The sequence below is a fragment of the Taudactylus pleione genome, unplaced genomic scaffold (genome assembly GCF_031769625.1).
Source record: "Taudactylus pleione unplaced genomic scaffold, aTauple2 ptg000089l, whole genome shotgun sequence".
NCBI classification, from domain to species: domain Eukaryota; kingdom Metazoa; phylum Chordata; class Amphibia; order Anura; family Myobatrachidae; genus Taudactylus; species Taudactylus pleione.
Window position 1 is genome coordinate 3,851,249 of NW_028284491.1, and position 22,311 is coordinate 3,873,559.

The window sequence follows — 22,311 nt, forward strand, 5'->3', positions numbered from 1 at the left end:
TGAGAAATGGTACCTTGTTTATGCTAAGAAATAATATAACCACTAGTGTAAATTAGTAGCCTGTGCCCCTCACACTATTGTGCTGCCCCCAAATCCTCAGTGACCTGAAATCATTTACAGATTGAGGTGTATGGAATTCCACATATATTTTATCACAGGTTCTTTGGACAAAACCATCTAAACTGCATATAGGTAGGCACTATTTACATATAAAATGTTACAAAACCAAACGTAAAAAATTGCATCATAAACAAGCAAACATGCTCAACATATAGAATAACTTTGACACATCAAAGACTGTTTTATAGCAAAACACATGCAGTTTTGAAAAAGAAACTGTTTTCCCCATATGATTTATTTTTAATTTTTTTTCTAAGTTTTTGTGGGGTTTTTTGGCTTTATTTTAAAGACAAAATAAATGTAAAAAGAAAACATACAAAGAAATAGTATCCATATAATTTGTTAAAAGTTACAGAGTAAAATGTATGATATATTTTACTGGTTTACTTTTATTGGGGTCCATACATCTAGCGGGCGAATTCCTGATGCTGATCTGATCCGCCAAGTAGCGATCTAAATTAACCGATCGGCGGACATCAATGATTTTTCGGGGGATCAGCAAAATACAACATTTTTAAAAATCCTCAAGTCGCTGGCTCCGATCATTTTTGGTCGGAAACCACGAATCAAGATTGTCCAACATGTTGGATTTTGCCAATCACCCAACCCAGTCATTGGCAGAATTAGGAATTAGCCCGATAGATGCTTGATGTATGGGCCCCATAACAGTTGTTAAGGGAAGAGTCATGGCCAAGTATATTGACAAAATGCTTTTGTTTTTCTTATTGAATGCCTTTTAAATGTAAAAAGCATATTTATTAAACTATGGCACTGTGTATCCAGTAAAAACACAAAATCTAAAATGACATGGTGTATAATGGAAAGAGCTGCCCTAGTAAAGCCGATATAGAGCTCAGTAGTGAACAATGGCCTGGGCTCCTCAGTGACACCTCTGGTACTGAAAGGATATGTGACAATTGCTTCACAGATAACATTTATTAACACCACCTTTCTGCACCTACTGGTGGAACCAATGTCAGATATGTCCTTCACTGTACAGACCCAGTACACTCCTAGCCTGTGATTACCGACTAATAATCTGTCTTTCAATTTTGTTTAGATATTTAATGACTATGAAAAGCTTCTACACTCTGAGAACTATGTGACAAAAAGACAGTCATTGAAGGTAATCATATTATATACTATAATAGTGTTTAATACTGCCTAACTGTATAGATCGGTAAATTAACCCCAGCATGTTTACTTCAGATGATGGTGATGTCCATTTCAGTACACATAGATCACTTCTCCTCCTCCTCAGGAAGACCCCTCTGACTGAGAAATGGGGCAGACTAGAGGGGCCAATTGCCTGTTTTTTATATGTACAGTATATATGCAGTATATTTTAATTGGAAAAATACAAAAAGAATCACCCAAACAGAGTAATTCTCCATGTATTTATTTATTTATGAAGTTACTTATATAGTATATATTAGTATGGCACTAATCTTCAGCAGGCTGCGCAATTTAGGCAGCATGGTTGCTTTACTGGTTTTTCTCTCCACTATTTTCTTTAAATGTCCTATCAAAACTTGTGTTTCCTTGCTTTATGGTGGTGGGTACTGTAGTTGATCTTGGATTTTGGTCCTGCTACCTGGTTAGTTGTTTTCATCGACCATTGGTAGTTGCAAATCTAGTTCTTCTCTGGTGATAAACTCGCTAGAGGGCCAAATATTACCTACATCATACCTATACTTACTAAAACCCGTCATAAAGCAAATAATGGTTAATACTGTGCACATCAGCACAAAATAGCAGATAAAAGCAGTGTATGTATATTAATACTAATAGAATACGTTTACATTGTTGTAAATATTTTGCTGTTTGTAAGTTGCTGTAGCAGCCATAACTGTAATAGTTTAGAGACAGTCAGTGAAAATACAGTTATAGTCTAAAAACTCTTCCATGCGAGGGCTGGCATTATACATATTACACCAAATAACTTGTAGGCCGTTCTAGTCAATGCAGAGGAATTTAGTTTTAGTTTTGTTGCCGCTCGAATTGAAAAAGAAGAGTTATAAAAAAGTGATAAGATTCCTAGACACTGCTATCATCACAGTGTTACCCTGTAGAGGTTAGAAAAATGTCAGATATGTAGTAAAGTTCAATGGTCAGGATTTACTTGACTGAGGTTTTGTCAAACTGGTGTACTGCACAGTGCTCAAACTGCATGAAAAATGGAATTGTACAATACCAAAAGTCAGGCCAAATGATTCACACTGCCAAAGCACAGAGTTGTTGTACAGCCATGGCCAAAAGTTTTGAGAATGACACAAGTATTGGTTTTCACAAAGTTTGCTGTTTCAGTGTTTTTAGACCTTTTTGTCAGATGTTACTATGGTATACTGAAGTAAAATTACAAGCATTTCATAAGTGTCAAAGGCTTTTATTGACAATTACATTAAGTTTATGCAAAGAGTCAATATTTGCAGTGTTGACCCTTCTTTTTCAAAACCTCTGCAATTCGCCCTGGCATGCTGTCAATCAACTTCTGGGCCACATACTGACATGGCTGCCCATTCTTGCCTAATCAATGCTTGGAGTTTGTCAGAGTTTGTGGGTTTTTGTTTGTCCACCCGCCTCTTGAGGATTGACCACAAGTTCTCAATGGGATTAAGGTCTGGGGAGTTTAATGGCCATGGACCCAAAATTTCGATGTTTTGAACCCTGAGCCACTTGGAGCACCTTGCCATAAGGCAAAAGTGATAACTATCATGCTGAAAAAGGCATTGTTCATCACCAAACTGTTCTTGGAGGGTTGGGAGAAGTTGCTCTTGGAGGATGTTTTGGTACCATTCTTTATTCTTGTGTTCTTAGGCAAAATTGTGAGTGCGCCCACTCCATCGACTGAGAAGCAACCCCACACATGAATGGTCTCAGGATGTTTTACTGTTGCATGACACAGAACTAATGGTAGCGCTTACCTTTCCTTCTCCAAACAAGCGTTTTTTCAGATGCCCCAAACAATCTGAAAGGGGATTCATCAGAGAAATTAACTTTGCCCCAGTCCTTTGATTTTCTTCAAAAGGTACAGGGATTGGACTGCTGAGTACTAGGGTAAAGTTATTTTCTCTAATGAATCCCCTTTCAGATTGTTTGGGGCATCTGAAAAAACGCTTGTCTGGAGAAGGAAAGGTTAACGCTACCATCAGTCCTGTGTCATGCCAACAGTAAAGCATCCTGAGACCATTCATGTGTGGGGTTGCTTCTCAGCCAAGGGAGTGGGCTCACTCACAATTTTGCCTAAGAACACAGCCATGAATAAAGAATGGTACCAAAACATCCTCCAAGAGCAACTTCTCCCAACCATCCAAGGACAGTTTGGTTACGAACAATGCCTTTTCCAACATGATGGAGCACCTTGCCATAAGGCAAAAGTGATAACTAAGTGGCTCGGGGAACAAAACATTGAAATTTTGGGGCCATGGCCAGTAAACTCCCCAGACCTTAATCCCATTGAAAACTTGTGGTCAATCCTCAAGAGGCGGGTGGACAAACAAAAACCCACAAACTCTGACAAACTCCAAGCATTGATTAGGCAAGAACGGGCGGCAATCTTTCAGTATGTGGCCAGAAGTTGATTGACAGCATGCCAGGGCGAATTGCAGAGGTCTTGGAAAAAGAAAGGTCAACACTGCAAATATTGACTCTTTGCATAAACTTAATGTAATTGTCAATAAAAGCCTTTGACACTTATGGAATGCTTGTAATGTTACTTCAGTATACCATAGTAACATCTGTCAAAAAGGTCTAAAAACACTGAAGCAGCAAACTTTGTGAAAACCAATACTTGTCATTCTCAAAACTTTTGGCCATGGCTGTATGTAAGACCTGGGAAGCACAGAAACCGTCCACAAGAGAACTCTTTGAACTTGTCTTTTGGCTGTTACCATCTAGGACCGAATTTGAGAACCACTGATCTAGCTCAACCACTGACTCTCTTGTCTGGTTGCAAGTTATTTAGCCATATCCTGCCTAAAATATTGTAGTCACAATCTTGCAACGTTTGTGAACCAGTTGAAACCTGCCCAGTGAAACCAGGATGTTTGCTTTATGCATGGTTTTATCATTCAAGGAGAATTCAATTAGATGAGAGATTGCAAAAGGCGATAAACTCGCACACATCTTCTAATTTGCACATTTCGCCTTCATGCACACACCCGAGATACGCACAATTCAGTTAAAAATGGAAATTCACAATACTTGCTGTGAGAATGTGCCAATTTTGTCCAAAAAGCATACAGGGAAAATAGCATGAAAAAGTGGGGAAACCTTCCCGGATTTCCAAAAGTGGCAACTTCGTAAGCAGAATCATATAGAAGACTGTAAGTGGGCATAAGGAAAGTACTGTACGCTTTTAAAAGATGTCAAGTAGCTGATTTATACATTTTTTTATTATTTTTTTTTTAAAGTAAAATGTAAAAAGCTGTAGAATTTTGTTTAATTACAAAATAATTATAAACGGATAATGTAAAAAAAAAAGTAGAAAAATATGCTTTTGGGGTAATTTGAGGCAACTTTAAAAAGTGATAAAAAGCAATTATTTTTCATTGAAATAGACACTTTCATTATATACGGGGGGCAAAATTTAGTTAAAATGCTTATTTTGGGATAATTTGATACTATTTTTTTCACCCCAAAAATGACATGTGATTATTGGCCCAATTAAGCTAACTGAAAAATTGCAAATGCCTAATTAGTCATTAGGGGGTGCCCAAGGGGTTCTGAAGCAAGTCCTGACATTTTTACCTTTTTGAAATACAAATTTTCCCTACCTTTTCACCTGCTCAGGGGGGTGCGGACAAAAACAGGTAAATTTACTCTGAAAAAGAAATGCGAGTTTGGAATTGAATTACAAATGTAGTTCGCAATGCAAATTTGTTGTGAATTCGCCTGCGGGACCAAACTCGCACCGAATTGAATTCCCCCCTAATTGTTTGGATTGAAAATTATGCATATGTTGTGTATATTTGCCAATGTGCAGAGTTGTATGTATCTTGCGATGTGCCCACCTGCTACTCATACACTTGGTCATCATCATGAGTGCACACGTGCACCTACCCTATACAAAGGTTGGACCATCGATGTTCCAGACTCGATGGAAGTACTTTTTTCCCTCCAAATTGCCGTATTCAATGGTTGCCAGCCATCAGATGCAGCTTTGCAATGCCTAGCTGTTTCTATGCAGCTGCAGGCACCTGGAATTGATGTCGGCAGCTCAGCTGATGTGCGCATGAGTGAAGCTCTGACCGCTTCTGCTCAAGCGCACAGTATAACTATCGCTGGGTTTGATGCGATGGCTAGGTTTGATTCTAGAAGCCAGCAACCATTTCATGCCGAGCTTCCAATGTCCATCCCTACGTCAAGGCTCACATTCTCAGAAGGCACCTGCACACACTAGAAGATAAAAGATACGTCTCCAAGCAGGTTATGCTTAAAGCCAACTCTACATAGCCCGTAGTTACATTAACACACCCTCAATGATCTTTAACTACATGAGAACGCCCCGTTGTGCCTTTTCAGCCATAAGTGTAGGTGCGGTTGGAATGTATCCTTCTGCACACTCATATTTGCGTGCGCGTAGTCCTGGAGCATGAGCAGTGCGAATGGCGCACATCCAACGTTACAGCAGCCATATTGTGATAGAAAAGGACAACACATTCATTTGAGACACATGTATTAGAACAACAGCATTTCAAGTACAAGTATTACTTTATGAGAAGGCTGATTTATAATTTGTGGTTTTAAAATACTTTATGGTTACATGGGAATGGTGTGTGTGTGTGTGTGTGTGTGTGTGTGTGTGTGTGTGTCAGTCAGTCAGTCAGTCAGTCAGTCAGTCAGTCAGTCACATGTACAGTGACCGATAAGCCATGTTTTCCAATTGCCTCTATAGTTGCTGGGTGAGCTGATCCTTGACCGGCATAACTTCTCCATCATGACAAAGTACATCAGCAAACCAGAGAACCTGAAGCTTATGATGAATCTGCTTAGAGATAAGAGCCCCAACATTCAGTTTGAAGCTTTCCACGTCTTTAAGGTGAGTGAACTACTTTGTGTGAACGGTGGCAGCTCTGCGTCGTGTCAGGCAGCAGAAAGACGCATGGAAAACCTGTTACTGGAGAGCACCAGACCATATGCATGAGGCAGCTGGCCAAGTCCCATGTACGTCACAGGCAATGGAAGCACATAACTTGGATCTATTTTTAGGTGCTGCACTGGGAATGATAAATAGGGGGATATTCACAGTACCGTTCTCCCTGTTGTAATCCACACAAGATATGTGGAGACCTGTTCATGCTATGCAGAAGTAAATGGTGTAGTTAAGAAAACATTTACGTGCGCTGTGTATAATTCAGAATTATAGATCATTCACATAATGACTGCCGGAATTACTGTAACACTGAATTCATTGGTCATCCCTGAAAACAGTCAGTGCCGATCGCTTCCACCTCCCTGTATGTGTGACATAGGTCCTGATTGTTCCCAAGCAAATCATTGTCAAAAATTCATTAGGTGCTCTCCTTATAGATTTATGTATGTTTATATCAGGGAGTCTTTTTGGTTCCATAATATGGGCTGCTATAAGATTTAAATTGTACTCCTGTACATCTTTTCTCCTATTAAAAATATGATTTTATACTTGTCATACTTTAATACTAATGCGTGTAGGGCCTGATTCGGAGCTGTAGCTAATGCTGTCACTGATGCGAGTGTGTACGCAGCTGCTATTCAAAAATATGCAAATGTTGCAGCCGCCGGAAGATGTATTGAGATGCCCACCTGTGGCACATCCAAGCATCTGCCTACAAAGACGCAGCATCGGTCACTCAGGGCTGCAACGATCAAATGATCTGTGAGTCTATGGTCCAGCAGAATGGCTGTGGGAATTGAGATGCCAGAGCCATGTTTTCCTCGTGTACGGGATTGCAGGTGCGGGGTGAGACAAGCACCTGAAACTGCCTTAACACGCTTGCGTTCCTTGCCACCATTCCCCATTACCTCCCCCAAATGCACAGATTGCCGATTATCGCTCAACTGCGTAAACATCAGAATAGCGTACTTTTCTGAATCCAGGCCATAGTCGCAAATGATTTAGTCCAGTGGTTCCCAATCTGTGCGACACTGCTCCCTGGGGTGCCGCAGCCGGTAGCCCTAACGAGGCTGACTAGACGATGCCTGATTTTTTTATTATTTGTATCCACGGCTGGAGATGCTTGGTGAGAGGAGCAGTGCAGGGAGCCAGTGACAGGATGCGGGAGGGTTTATGCTGGCAATCACTACTAAAGGTAAGTTAGGGGGAGGGGGGCTTGGGGAGAGATAGCTATACTATAGGGAGGGGGCCACATAGGGAGAGCTGCAATGAGAGAGTTGGGATGGTGTGTGTGGGGGAGGGGGAGGGCCACAAAGTGTTTTATAAGGAGGGTGCAGCATAGGGAACTATAGGGGGGCCTGCAATGACCGATAACTATACTATAGGGAGGGTGCAGCAATGAGAGGGCGGAAGTGGAACTATGGGGGGGCCTGCAATGAGAGACACATGAAGGAGTGGGCTGCAATGAGACACATGGAGGAGGGGGCTGCAATGAGAGACACATGAAGGAGGGGGCTGCAATGAGAGATACATGGAGGACACATTTTGGTGGATATTGTTTTTTTATTTCTTCTTCAGGGTCCATAGGGCTCAACAGGAAGCCATTGGGGTGTAGGTGGGACCTGGGGGAAAGGACGCCAACAGCAACGCTTTCAATCCCAGGATGCTCCGGTCCTTCTCCCTATACCCCGCCCACAGCCTGAGGGCACTTTAGTTTCGTTGGGGTCCGACAGAAGCTTGATCACCATTATAACAGGGGGCTGCATTAAGCAGCCCAAGCTTTTATTTTATGTTTTTCATTTATTTTCTATTTTAACTATAACGGGCGAGCAAGTTAATAAGTATTTCTGCCCTACCGTAAATACCAATTACATTATTTTTACGCAACTATTTTAATAAAAGGGACCTCTTGGTAATTATTTTGGCTTAGGGGTACCTAGAAAAAAATCATGGCGACCCTAATGGTGCCTTTTGAACTGAAAAAGTTTGGGAACCACTGATTTAGTCAGAAGCAGTGTAATTACAATAGGGTTTATTTTCCATGAAAAGCTGCACTATAGCTTGCAGTCCCAACACTCAGATGCAGATGTGTTCTCATACACCTAGCCTCAATACACCATACAGTGTGAGAAGCCCAGCGGTACTGAGCCGCTCCGAGAGGTGTAGCATACCGTAGTTTTCTTTAAATTGTGCGTCTTATTCGCAGCAAAACACTGCTCAGTGTACTATCGACCCTGGGCCGCGACCTTCCACACAGGAATTAGTTTAAAAAAAAAAGTACTAAGCACAACGGAACGTGGCGTGAGAAAAAGCTGCGACCGCACTTCATATACAGATTCATAAGCAACATAGATGGGTTGGGTATGGGATGCCAACGCCCAGAGTCCTGGCACCGGCATCCTGACTGGGTTACAATCCCGACACTACCATAGAAGTATACTAACCCCCTAAACCCCCCACACACGCAGCCTAACCCTCCCCCTAGTGCCTAACCCTGCCCCTAACCCCAATACTTACCATCGTGATTCCAGTGGTTGGGATGCTGGCGCTGGGATTCTGATTAGTGTCAGAATTCCGGCACCAGCATTCTGAGCGTCGGCATCCCGACACCCGGGATCATAACTACATCCCACACAGATGTATAAATGTCCCACATCAAATTGAACTGTGCAATCTAGCAAAGTAGTTTAGTAGCTTACAATTTTATTTGTGTGAGTAGGACCACTGGCGTCACAAGGGGGGTGCGGGCCGCACCGGGTGACACCATCCGAGGGGGTGACGCCAAAATAGCAGCGCTGGTCTGCTATTTTGGTGTCGCCCCCTCGGATGGTGTCACCAAGCAGCCACACTGCAGTGAGAGGCTGTTGGCTGCCTGTTCAGCAGCTGCTGCGCTGAGCCAGGTTAACTCAGCGGAGCAGCACAGCAGCTACTGGGCAGCACCTAGCCTTTCCCCTGGCCATTGAGTGCTGGGGACGGGGGGGTGACATGCGGTCACGCCGCCAACAGTGTAAACCATGAGTTGGCGTGGCTTCGCGGGTCAAAGCCACACCCCCATCCGCCCACGGGCGTGCCACCTGCGCGTAAGAACAAGCACCCCGGCAAATAAAGTAAATGACACTACTGAGTAGGACACACTTTTTGAGTGAAAGATGTGTGGCCGAGTCGCACCTGGCCAGGGTGTATGAGGACACAGCTGTGTGCAGGGTGAATGTGGTAAGAACCCCATGGATTTCATTCTATGTCAGAGATAAAGGCATCAGTAACCAGTCACACAATGTTGTGTGCGATTACCAGCAGTGATGTCCTAAGGAAAGGTGGTTATATTGTTTCCTGTGGTGTCCAATGACGTAGTTTCTATTGCATGGCTGGTCCCACCCTTAGGAGGAGAACCTGTATGTGCCCCTGCATTGCTATAACGCGCATACAGCAGATGCCCAGCTCACATGTATAAAGCAACAGAATGTCGTCCCGGACACCCAGTCGCTAATTAGACACACAAGGAAAACTCATGCAGTCATAATTGTGCCCCCAGAGAATGACCAAGGTGATCTTCATTATAGATCTGTATGTCAACAAGTCCATTATATCATTATACCTAGAAAGGTGCCCAAAACCAATTATGACAAAAAATGACTAAAGCTAAAAAGATTCAAATTTGCCACAGACCACTGGCAGCAGAGGGGTTAAGAGGAATGCCCATTAGCACCTCTTCTGCAAGTTCTCTGTTCTTGCTTCTAGTAAAGAGATCTGCTCTTCAATATGCAGATTATTCCTCTCTAAAATTGTGACATATTAGTCTTTCATCCATACGTCAGCTTACACAGAGCGAGCAGGTGTCCCTGTCTTGTAGCTGCCCTCTATAGATCCCTAGTATAGGGATAGTTTCTGTTCGCATGGACCTAGACAGTGCTGCATTTTGTTTTAGAACATCAGTGTCCTCCGTTGACCTTTTATTAAAGCATAACATGGTTTACTTTGAGATAGTTAATGAGGTTTATAAAACATATTTTTTTTGTTGTAATCAGCTACTTGAGTTTGGGTTACTTCACATTATTGTACATTTAGATGAGGTTTGGGAACACACCTGACTGTTTAGTAACATCTTGGTGGGCATTTCTGTTGTTTTGGCGTACATTAGATATTCCGGAAAGCCTTCTCTGTTTGTTTATTTTTATGGGAGGAATTCAATTATCCGTGATAACTTACAGCGGCTAATTGATTCCACGGTGACTGTTCCATTAGCCCCGAAGCCAGTAGTCATCAGGGATTTTTTTTTTTTCACCTGCATGAGGCAGGGGAAATATAAACCCCGAAAAGCAGCCCCGTGGTCACGAAAACACCTAGGTCCGTGACCTTATCATGGATTCTGTGTGTATTCACCCGAAAACAGTTAATATTTCAGGCGAATAAAACTGGATCAAATTGAATTGCCCAAAAGCAGAAGATGCAGTAAGTCCCATTTTATTAGCTCAAAAGATTATCGGGGCTAATTGAATTCCCCCTTAATGCTTATCAAAACCTATGTCCATTTTGTTATATTAACAAAATGCCTGATACAAGCATAGGACTTGGGAAACTGAGACAGTGATCATTGTCTGTCTGCTGTGACATAAAAGGAACATGCCTAGAATGTTATTAATTACGCCCATCCTAACGCAGGCTTTAACGTGCAATAAATCAGATTTTGGAAACCCACTGATTGTTAGAAATAAAAGGCAACAAAAAATTGTTCTCTTCAAAAATATATTACAAATTAATTTTACAAGAGACTTTAGAACTTTCTTTGAACATTATACATTTTTTTATTTAAATTATTTAATTAGAAATTACCTATACTGTTGAAAACTATATTTAAAGTAGAAAACACATCATAAGAAATTATTTATGCAGTTACTTTAATATCTACGTTACAATGTAAATGTACAATTCCACAAGTCAGGAATAGTGCAAAGGTGCCTTCAAATGTAGTGGCAGAATCCATTCTTTTTCTTTACCAAATGCATTGTAGCAATATACTGTTCTGGAGACTACTCATCTGTCTTGCCTTACATCCTAGGTATTTGTAGCGAATCCAAACAAAACACAGCCAATTGTGGATATCCTGTTAAAAAACCAGACCAAGCTAATTGAGTTCCTGAGCAGCTTCCAGAAGGAGAGAACGGACGATGAACAGTTCTCAGATGAAAAGAACTACTTGATCAAACAGATACGGGACTTGAAAAAACCCACCCCATGAAGATCTCTGACTGTGCGTCCACCCTCGGTCATCTGAATAAAGTGTTTTACAGAATGGTCATCATGGCATTGTCAGTGCCTATGTCTTTGTTTCAGTTTAGTTTATTAGCTGCCAAGAGTATAAAGGTTTTATATTAAAACTTATAAAAAAAAAAATATTGTTCTTCTTAATCAGGTCTGCGGGGATGTGAAATTTGCAGTTGGGGTGCAAGGTGTCGATCACTGTAAGTACTGGCTGTCGCTGCTACTGCTGATTTGACTTGAGTACTCATTTGGTTTAGAAGTCTGGAGTTTTCTCTTTAATTTTCCAACTTGTAGTTGTAGGAAAGAGAGAGTTGATCTTCTCAGCCCTCTCGTACTGGTTTCAGGAGCGAGAAAACCAGTTCTATAGCACTTTGTCCACAGTGGCTCCTCTATTGGAGGGGGTAAAATATGTATAATTCTAAGATTGTTTTATGGAGGTCCACTTGTTCTTGGCGACCTAATAAATTCCTATGAGTAATTATAGCCTATTTATTTTAGGCCATGTCCCTCATTTGTCACCTGCCGCACAGGCCACGGCACCGGAGCATTTGTCACTAGAATCCTCTCGTAACAATTATATGCGCATGAATGTCTTAACTTGTCATTGTGAAATGATTGTCAAGACAATGACAGCTTTTATGTACACCAAAGGGCACCATGGTCACTGCATTATCAGGACACCACAGGCATATGCTGTCAAAGTGCTGCTGTAACTACTTCTTCGTAGCTGAGTGTGGGTGACACGGTTATAGAATATAAATTCAACACCATCTCTGGTATATGAAGACCCTCATATTACAAGACACAACTGGTGGGGAATTCACACAAGACTAAGATAATTCTGCTGCAGACCATCAGGGTGTATTTACATAGGACCCAATGTCCCTTGGAACATTATACGTGGACACTGTTCTCTTATACAGTCTAGAATACCTAAATGATGCTAAATATATATATATATATATATATATATATAATATAGCGTGTATAAAACTCTGAACCAGTGACCATTAGGAAAAAATTGATTATTATAATGAATTATACACCCCCTATGTGAATAATTACTGATACTGCCTTGTGCCTTTTATATGGCAAAGGATTGTCTTACTGAGGGCAAAACACCAGTGAATTTTATTCGACACATAACCAGCTAATTGTGTGTGTGTGTGTGTGTGTATATGTGAAAAATATATATATATATATATATATATATATATATATATATTATAATTAATGTGTGTGAGAGAGGCACTTTTTCAGCATAGGTTTCTGCATTGTGTATTGCCCGCATGTCGCTTATAGTAATACAGTGGAACCCTAGCAATGATGTTCCCACGTACATTGCCCAGCTGTGTTGTCTTTTTCTGTCTACATGAGAAGTGATGTCCGGTCTGCACAGCAATCACCCTGGAGGTGGCTGCCTGCGCGTCATATTATAAGCAGTTCTATACAAGTTATTATGACGTTAAAAGCATAAGGCATAAACCAAGCTCTTGTTTTCTATTTTTATATCAAAGTGGGTAATGAAGTTGGCTTTGTAAAGGAATTATTATTAATATAATTTTAATATATTATTGGTCTATCTTCTTAATGATTTTTATTTGTCCTTTTGATGTGTTTGACTATCTTTCCTCTGCAGACTTATGGGTACCAGGAACTATACAGTGCTTATTGGCTGCCCCATTTAATATCTGGTTATAGGTGGTTGCAGTGTATGATAAAGCATCTGGTGGGAGAATGCACTGTCATACATTTCATGTCAAACTGAAAATATGAGATGGTGTAAAAGTCAGCAGATACAAAGCTAAGAAGCTGGTGCCTTAGGTTTATAATATACACTGAGGAACATAGGCAAGTGGCTGGGTGTCTTATACTTGTGTGAGCTGTGTTCTTCTTGCTTCAGTTCCAAAATAAACAGGAACTCTTGTACAGGGAGTTGTGTGTGATAGTCTGCTATAGTAGTGTTACTCCTGGATTCGCAGAGATGTCTGCACTACATACAGCAGAGATGTTGAGCTTTTTTTGCTACGCCAATCAGGGTCAATGGAACACGAGGAAGCAGCAGTGCGGTCTGTTAGGTAGACGATGGAGATGACTCCAAGAGGCTTATATAATATGGTGCACACTGGCGCTGCTGTGAGAATTCATGCGAGTGTTCTTGTATTTTAAAGCGGCAATAATTTTAAATGCAAAACCAAGTTGGTTTTGCTTTTAAAATGATTGCCGCTTTAAAAATACAGGAACACTCGCATGAATTTCCACAGTGGTGCCAGCTCGCATGATATTACATAAGCCCCCAAATGTCAATGACAGCAGTAATACAAGAATTCAGTAAGGTCTCCTGTCGTGGCTAAGCATGCCTCGCTGGTGCTTTCTGGTGGCACAGGAAGGGCAAGAACCAAGCAACCTTGATACATTATATGGAGTAGTGGTAACATTTAGATTAACCTGGCTTTGTGGCCTATAAGAAAGAAAAGATTTTGATTGGGATCAAGTTTCAGCAGATGTATTGCTCTAGTCAGAGCTATGGCTTTTGGGCCTTGTAGGACTCACTCATTTATGTGGTAGTTATTAAATGTGTTGATGCACCCTGAAGCTTGAATTGTAAAGTGTTCCTATTGCCTTTAAAACAGTGGAGACAGGAATTTTGTGATAGATAATATTCATGAGAAGAGCAGGGCCTGTCTGGTAACCAGGATCCAGTGACATGCCCTAGTGATAGTGGGCAAAACATCACTTCTTTACAGGAGGACTCAGAGGATAAGAGTAGACTTCAGTTTGTTCTTTTAAAAATAGAATACACTGAAAAGGACATTTGGAGCATAATCCCCAAAACACAGATAATGTGTAAGAGGTTCTGATTGATGAGTCCTTATAGTTTTCTTAGGACAAAAGAAGTGATCTGAGTTTATCCTGTAAAGCCTGGAGTAGGAAAGTGCTGACATTTTGTCCTCTGTTTGATTTGACATAGAGGAGCCAGTTGTTCTTGCACCCATTCCCACATATAGTCTGTAGGACGATGGTTTCATGACTGGTTCCTAGTAAATCCATCTTCTACATGATGGCAGTGAAATACCGGAGAAAACAGGCAGAATGCTGGCACATTACACCTTGTACCCCATAGCGGTGTGCAGGGAAATGAGCGATGTCGGGGTACTGTAATTCTCACTGACGTGTACATCTCTGCACATAGCCTAGAATTAATTGCTGTTATTGATTTAGTCTCCACTGCACATGGGCAATAGGTACATTGATAGAAAAATAAAATCTTACCAATGGATGCGTGTTACTATTTTTGGAGTGTGATGTGATTCTAAAAATAAATGTTCATCCTGCTTAGAGCTCTGTCGTAATGCTCTCTGCTAAAGGAACCTGCAGTGCAATGTATTTCTAATGGCAGCAACAACAACAGAGACTTTCACACGTTTCTCCTGACATTGATTGTTAAATGATGACCGTCAGACATGCACCATAACGCATCCCTATGTAAAAGGAGAATCCTTTACAGCAATCTTGGATTTTGCTCATTTAAACCTCTGCACTTTGTATTGCAATCTAACAGCCCCTTACACAAATGTGAGATGTCTGTACTGCATACAGATCTACCTTCTGCGCCTTAGAAAAGGGATGAAACCTATTAAATATTTGCTTATTTAAACTATTGTGTGTATAAAATAAATGTATATCATCAGTTTGTACTTTAAGATTATATTTACAAAACATTAAAGGCACGGTTACTGATCACTTGTGTGATGCTTACTTGCAACCTTAAAATATATTGTGTGTTATATTAGATATTACATGGAAATGAGCGTAGTAAAGTGATACATGGACTTTGTTTTACACAGTGTTTTAGCAAGCAATCACATACGTGGTGTTCATTCTAGCACCCTGCATCTGTCACCACCCGTGTAGTTCCTCTTTCCTGCTTAGGGTGTCTCGCTCTGCTCTGGTGCTTCTAGCACATTCTGGTCTGCATCTCAATGATTTGTTGCATCAGCGGTGTACTAGAAGCACTAGAGCAGAGAGAGCAACACCCCAGGTAGGATAGAGGAACTGCATGGGTGGTGACAGGTGCAGGGTGCTAGAATGAACATTACATACAGGTCTATATGGCTATGACACATTTCACAACCCAGTAATCTAACATGGAAAATGGAAAATTTAAAGTAACATATAATAGGTTTTTTTTTACTGCCAAATATTTTCAATTTGCTGGTTATTTTATACGACAAATGGGAAACAAATAATAAATATTATAAATAAGACTGTAATATAAGCTCTAGAAAGAATATTGGAATATATATATATATATATATATTATTATTATTATTATTTTTTTTTTTCAAGTTGAGTCCCCCATATCCAGATATTCTGAGATAGTGTCACTTTTGCTTTTTGATGGTTCAATGTACACAAACTTTGTTTAAGGCACAAATTATTAAAAACAAAGTATAAAATTACCTTCAAGCTTTGTGTATAAGGTGTATATAAAACATAAATGCATTCTGTGTTTAGATTTGGGTCCCATTCCCAAGATATGCAAATATTCCAAACTACGGAATATACCTATATCCGAAATACCTCTGACCCAAGCATTTTGGATATGGGAGACTCAACCTGTGTGTGTGTGTGTGTGTGTATATATATATATATATATATATATGTATAACAGCAGAACGGGTGGCACTCATTGAAACGATGGCGTAATTGGTCTCCTGTTTACATTATTGCAATGAGTGCCGCCCGTTCTGCTGCTACATATCGTAATTCATCCATCTGGAAGTTTTATGTGAAGGCACCTGCACTTTTGAATACATTGGTTGGAGAGGAGTGCTGCTAGAGTGATTTGTTATATATATATATATATATATATATATATATATATATATAATAAAATTTTATTTTATTTTTTTTTAATCCACGGCACTAAACCATCTGGAGTGACCTTGGTATGTGACCACACCATCTACATAAAAAATATCATACAAACTCGGCACTCGCTTCTCGATCTGCAACTCCTTTGAATACGGGGAATGTTGGTTACAAAATGTTGCAATAATTTGTTAAGCTGACCACCACTTCACGGTCATCCCCATCTGGCCAGTCCCTACACTGATTCTCAGATAAATGGTTTTGGTCTGCCACCAAATTTTGTGGTCACACTTGCTAGGGCACCCTGTTTTTCAAATGCAAGACAAACTTTTTTTTGTCTATATCCAGATACTTATTAACTGATATCCCTTGGTGTGGTCCTGTCTCTTTAAGCCAGGACCCATATTCATGTTTAAAATGTGTGCAATCTTGAGCCAAAGGTGGCAGACCAAAATCATTTATCTGAGAATCAGTGTAGGGACTGGCCAGCTGGGAATGACCGTGAAGTGGGGGTCAGCTTAACAAATTATTCCAATGTTTTGGTACCAACAAACCCCGTATTCAAAGGAGTTGCATGACCGGTGGAACAATTGTTTATTGTATCTCAAATTAACTTCATCATAAAGATCAAAGAACATTCAAAGCAAATTAGAGAAGAACTCAATGAAAAGCACCAATTACTTTGATTAAACCATCTGTGCACAATCATGGCTATCACTAAAACTAGGACTGTTAAGCTGGGCATCCACTATACAATTCCAGTCAGGTGCATAAATATTGGGACATTGACAGAATTTTCATATTTTGGCCTCTATTCACCATCACAATGGCTTTGAATTGAAACAAACAAGATGTGCTTTAACTGCAGACTTTCAGATTTAATTTGAGGGTAATTACATCCAAATCAGGTGAACGGTGTAGAAATTACAAAAGTGCCTCCCACTTTTTAAGGGGCCAAAAGTAATGGGACAAACTAAACAATCCTAAATCTAACTTTCACTTTTTAATACTTTGTTGTAAATCCTTTGCAGGCAATTACAGCCTGAAGTCTGGAACACATAGACATCACCAGACGCTGGGTTTCATCCCTGGTGATGCTCTGCCAGGCCTCTACTGCAAATGTCTTCAGTTCCTGCTTGTTCTTGGGGCATTTTCCCTTCAGTTTTGTCTTCATCAAGTGAAATGCATGCTCAATCGGATTCAGGTCAGGGGATTGACTTGGCCATTGCATAACATTCCACTTTTTAGCCTTAAAAAAACTCTTTGGTTGCTTTTGCAGTATGCTTCGGGTCATTGTCCATTTGCACTGTGAAGCGCTGTCCAATGAGTTCTGAAGCATTTGACTGAATATGAGCATATATTGCCCGAAACACTTCAGAATTCATTCTGCTGCTTTTGTCAGCAGTCACATCATCAATAAATACAAGGGAACCAGTTCCATTGGCAGCCATACATGCCCACGCCATGACACTACCACCACCATGCTTCACTGATGAGGTGGTATGTTTTGGATCATGAGCAGTTCCTTTCCTTCTCCATACTCTTCTCTTCCCATCACTCTGGTACAAGTTGATCTTTGTCTCATCTGTCCATAGGATGTTGTTCCAGAACTGCAATGGCTTTTTTAGTTGTTGTTTGGCAAACTCTAATCTGGTCTTCCTGTTTTTGTGGCTCACCAATGGTTTACATCTTGTGGTGAACTCTATATTCAGTCTTGTGAAGTCTTCTCTTGATTGTTGACTTTGACACACATACACCTACCTCCTGGAGAGTGTTCTTGATTTGGCCAACTGTTGTGAAGGGGTTTTTCTTCACCAGGGAAATAATTCTTCTGTCATCCACCACAGTTGTTTTCCGTGGTCTTCCGGGTCTTTTGGTGTTGCTGAGCTCTCCGGTGTGTTCTTTCTTTTTAAGAATGTTCCAAACAGTTGATTTGGCCACACATAATGTTTTTGCTATCTCTCTGATGGGTTTGTTTTGATTTTTCAGCCTAATGATGGCTTGCTTCACAGCTCTTTGGATCTCATATTGAGAGTCGACAGCAACTGATTCCAAATGCAAATGTCACACCTAGAATCAACTCCAGACCTTTTACCTGCTTAATTGATAATGAAATAACGAGGGAATAGCCCACACCTGTCCATGAAATAGCTTTTGAGTTGATAGTCCCATTACTTTTGGCCCCTTAAAAAGTGGGAGGCACATATAGAAACCGTTGTAATTCCTACACCGTTCACCTGATTTGGATGTAATTATCCTCAAATTAAATCTGAAAGTCTGCAGTTAAAGCACATCTTGTTTGTTTCATTTCAAAGCCATTGTGGTGGTGAATAGAGGCCAAAATAAGAAAATTCTGTCAATGTCCCAATATTTATGCAGCTGCCTGTGTCTGGTATTGGCTAGTTGGTATGAAAATCTGGCAATGTATGGGAACAAACGACAATCGTCCATTTGCTCACAAATACTGGAAAATAGCCCAAAATGGTTGTGCAGACAAATTGGTTAAAACAGTGGTCCTCAGGACCCCACACAGGTCACATTTTCCAGGTCACCCAGCAGGTGCACAGGTGTATTCATTACTCACTGACACATTTTGAAAGATCCACAGGTGAAGCTAATTATTTCACTTGTGATTGTGAGGAGACCTGGAAAACATGCACTGTGTGGGGTCCTGAGGACCGAGTTTGAGAACCTGTGGGTTAAAACACACAAATTTAACCGATTTTAACATTTTTTTTTGTCCTCTTTTTTTCAGTGTTTAAAACCTTATGATCGACTGTCATTTGCTCCCATACATTACCAGGTTTTCATTCCAACCAGCCAGATTGGACAGATATCTGACAGAAAATTGTATAGTGTATGCCCAGCTTAAGTGTGCCTTGAGGACCGAGGTTGGGAATCGCTGCTCTATAAGAACATTACTTTTTTTTTTTTGGTTATTTTCTGTTATTTTACATGTCATTCCCCAACTATTTCTATTACTTACTTGATAACCAGGAGCATAATCTTGAATGTGTAAGTGTACCCTTCACTTACATCCAGTGGCAGCAGCCATGATTGGTCAATGCTCATGAGAACACAATTTATTAATTCACTGCTATCTGTGAGATACTATTCAAATAGTAATATTCAGGTGCTTATAAAATGCAGTAAAAAAAAAAATATATATATATATATATATATATATATATAATACATGTGTTTCTCCTTATTACAATATGCAAATTATATTGCCTTCTGAAGAAACCGCTACCCTCAAACAGCAGAGAAATGCGTAAAGGAATAGGGATATTTCCACCTCTCTGCAGCTGCTCTGTAAGGACCTCGTACCTGCCGAATTGTCCACCAGCCGGAGGGCTCTGATCGCTTAGCTCACTTCCAAAACCAGCCGGAGGTCTCTTCTACCTTGTGCATTTTCCTCCCGTCAATGAAGTGACGGCACCGTGTGCTATCGGTTGCCCGCTAAAAAAAGACCTAAGCCTAAGTACTGGGAGTGGTAAGAACTCACTGAAAGAGAGATTACTTTTGGACCTGAAAAACCTTTACTTACACTGCTTAACGGGGTGGGCTAACAATATGGCCTGTGGGATGCACTAAAGGGAGATTGGTGATAAGCTAGTAATACCTGGCAATCGTATTGGAGACAAAAGGCTAAATCATTGCAATAATCAGATCAGCTGCATATAGATTATCTATGCAAAGGGGTACTTAATTTTTGTTTTTTTTTTCATTTTTTTTTTAAAATTGGTGTTCTGCACAACATAGATAGTTTTCAATGCAAATTTTGAATGTACATATATACAAGGATGTTGAATGATCATTTGCGCTCCTTGTTGTTTTAGATAACATTGACTATATACTATCTGTGAGATATCTGCTTTTTGGGTTGGTAGCTGATGGGAGCAACTGTACTCTGTCTGCATTTCTGACATGCCGGTATCATATTGCAAATGGCCACAATTCACGATTACAACCACAAGAAGCATGAGAACCATTACTGAAGACTTTGTCATTTTATGCAGTTATTTCAGAGGTTACCGGAAAGGAAATGAAAGTACAACTTAGAATTTTTTTTATTTTTCAACCAATTTTATTCTATGCACCCACAAAGAGCAGGTAAATGCTGGGCCCCTTTGGAACACGCATCGTTGGTCGTTGACTGCATAAAAATGAACGATATTGTTATCGTTCATAGATATCGTACGTGTGTACGCACCTTAAGGCAAACAGGCTCTGTGCAGTCACTAACGCTGGCCATACACTAGTACAACCAGCACAAGATGAGATTCATCTTACGATTTCCCTTGAACTTCCTTGCAGTCCCGTCCGCACGATTGACACACGATGTACATACAATCGATCTGCAGTTAGGAGGAAAGGTCATTGAAAGAACACACACCTCTTCAAAATGTAACTTAAATGACGCTGGTACACACGATGCATCGCATGCACAAAAACACGGCACGATCTGCATACGATTATGATTGATAATATGGGCTGCACATCTGATCATACAATACGTTTTAAGAGCAGCAGGCGCGCGTGCATCGGATCGTATCCTACCTAAAAACTACACGATTTATCATACGACGAATCTAAAATCGACCCTAAATCACACTACTGTATGGCCAGCATAAAACAGTGTTCACAGAGTCAGCAGTTATGATATAAACATGGACAGGAAGTCAACATATGAAATATCTACATTACAGTTAGGCTTACCTTAAAGAGACTGTCAATATTCTGACCATGTCGACAGTTAATCAGTGTCGACATTATGACCGTATCAACATGGTCAAGGTGAACAAAATATACCAAACCTTGTGGTTCATATATGGGGAATATTGAAGAATCATTATAGATGTGTCCATGGTATCTTTCAGCAGACTAGAACGCATCCGCTAAAGGCAAACATCATACAAGCAAATTAATATTTCTTATAGAGGTCAATGTTGTAGTTTCTTTGTATTACATATATAGCATTCATTCTAGCACTCTGCACCTGTCACAACCTGAGCTGTTCCTCTTTCCAACCTGGGGTGTCTCTGCTCTGATGCAACATTCAGAACAAGACAACTTAATGAGGGTTGGGTATGAAATCCCGGCTGTCAGGATGCCGCTGGTCAGAATAAAAACAGCGTCATCCCAACAGCCAGAATCGCGACACCCATAGAGAAGATAGGTAAGTATTTTTCTAACCCCTACCCCCAGGGGTAGCCAACCTCGGTCCTCGAGAGCTACTAACAGTTCATGTTTTCCAGACCACCTAGCAGGTGCACAGGTGTAGTCATTACTCACTAACACATTTGAAAAGATCCACAGGTGGAGCTAATTATATTAATTAATTCTGTGAGGAGACCTGGAAAACATGCACCATTGGTAGCTCTCAAGGACCAGGGTTGGTTACAGTACCACTGCCCTACCCTCCTCCCTAGTGCCTAAACCTACCCTCCCCCTCCCTGCACCCTAATCCTAAAACTTCCTCCAATGCCTAACCCCACTCCCTAACACCCCAATACTTACCTTCGGGATACTGGTGCCGGTATTCAGACCATCGACATCCCGCACGCCAGGATGCAGACTACATCCCCTTAATGAATGTTAACATTTTGAACACAGACAAAATATACCTCTCCCGAAGCAGGAAATGCCATGTACACTTTTGCTTAAAGGACGTCCTTAGACCACTCCAGGCCTGAAGGATTTATTGTAAATATTTTAATTGTACTACAGTGAGGAAGAAAAAGACAGAATAACCTGTGTCATGATTTCATGACCAGTACTGCAGTGGGGAAATGAAAGGACTGATGACATGTTGCAACCAACAGCATTTATTTATAAATCATTATGTATGTATGACTGACACACACAGACACACACACCACCCACCCCCACCCCCTGATAGAGCCAAAATCACTCCAGGCCTTGCGGTTGAAAACCTCAACCGCAGGCTCCGGCTCGCA

General features: G+C 40.7%; 1 protein-coding gene across 3 annotated transcripts in view; it reads left to right on the forward strand.

Moving 5' to 3' along the window:
* Positions 1 to 11,951, forward strand: part of CAB39L (calcium binding protein 39 like) — a 99,316-nt gene extending 87,365 nt beyond the window's left edge. For all 3 annotated transcript variants that reach the window (XM_088469118.1, XM_088469116.1, XM_088469117.1), the window contains exons 7-9: positions 1,181 to 1,246; positions 6,017 to 6,160; positions 11,271 to 11,951. In XM_088469118.1, coding sequence (XP_088325244.1) covers positions 1,181 to 1,246; positions 6,017 to 6,160; positions 11,271 to 11,450 — 390 coding nt within the window. In that variant the 3' untranslated portion in view covers positions 11,451 to 11,951. The remainder of the gene's footprint in view (positions 1 to 1,180; positions 1,247 to 6,016; positions 6,161 to 11,270) is intronic.
* Positions 11,952 to 22,311: the final 10,360 nt, after the last annotated feature.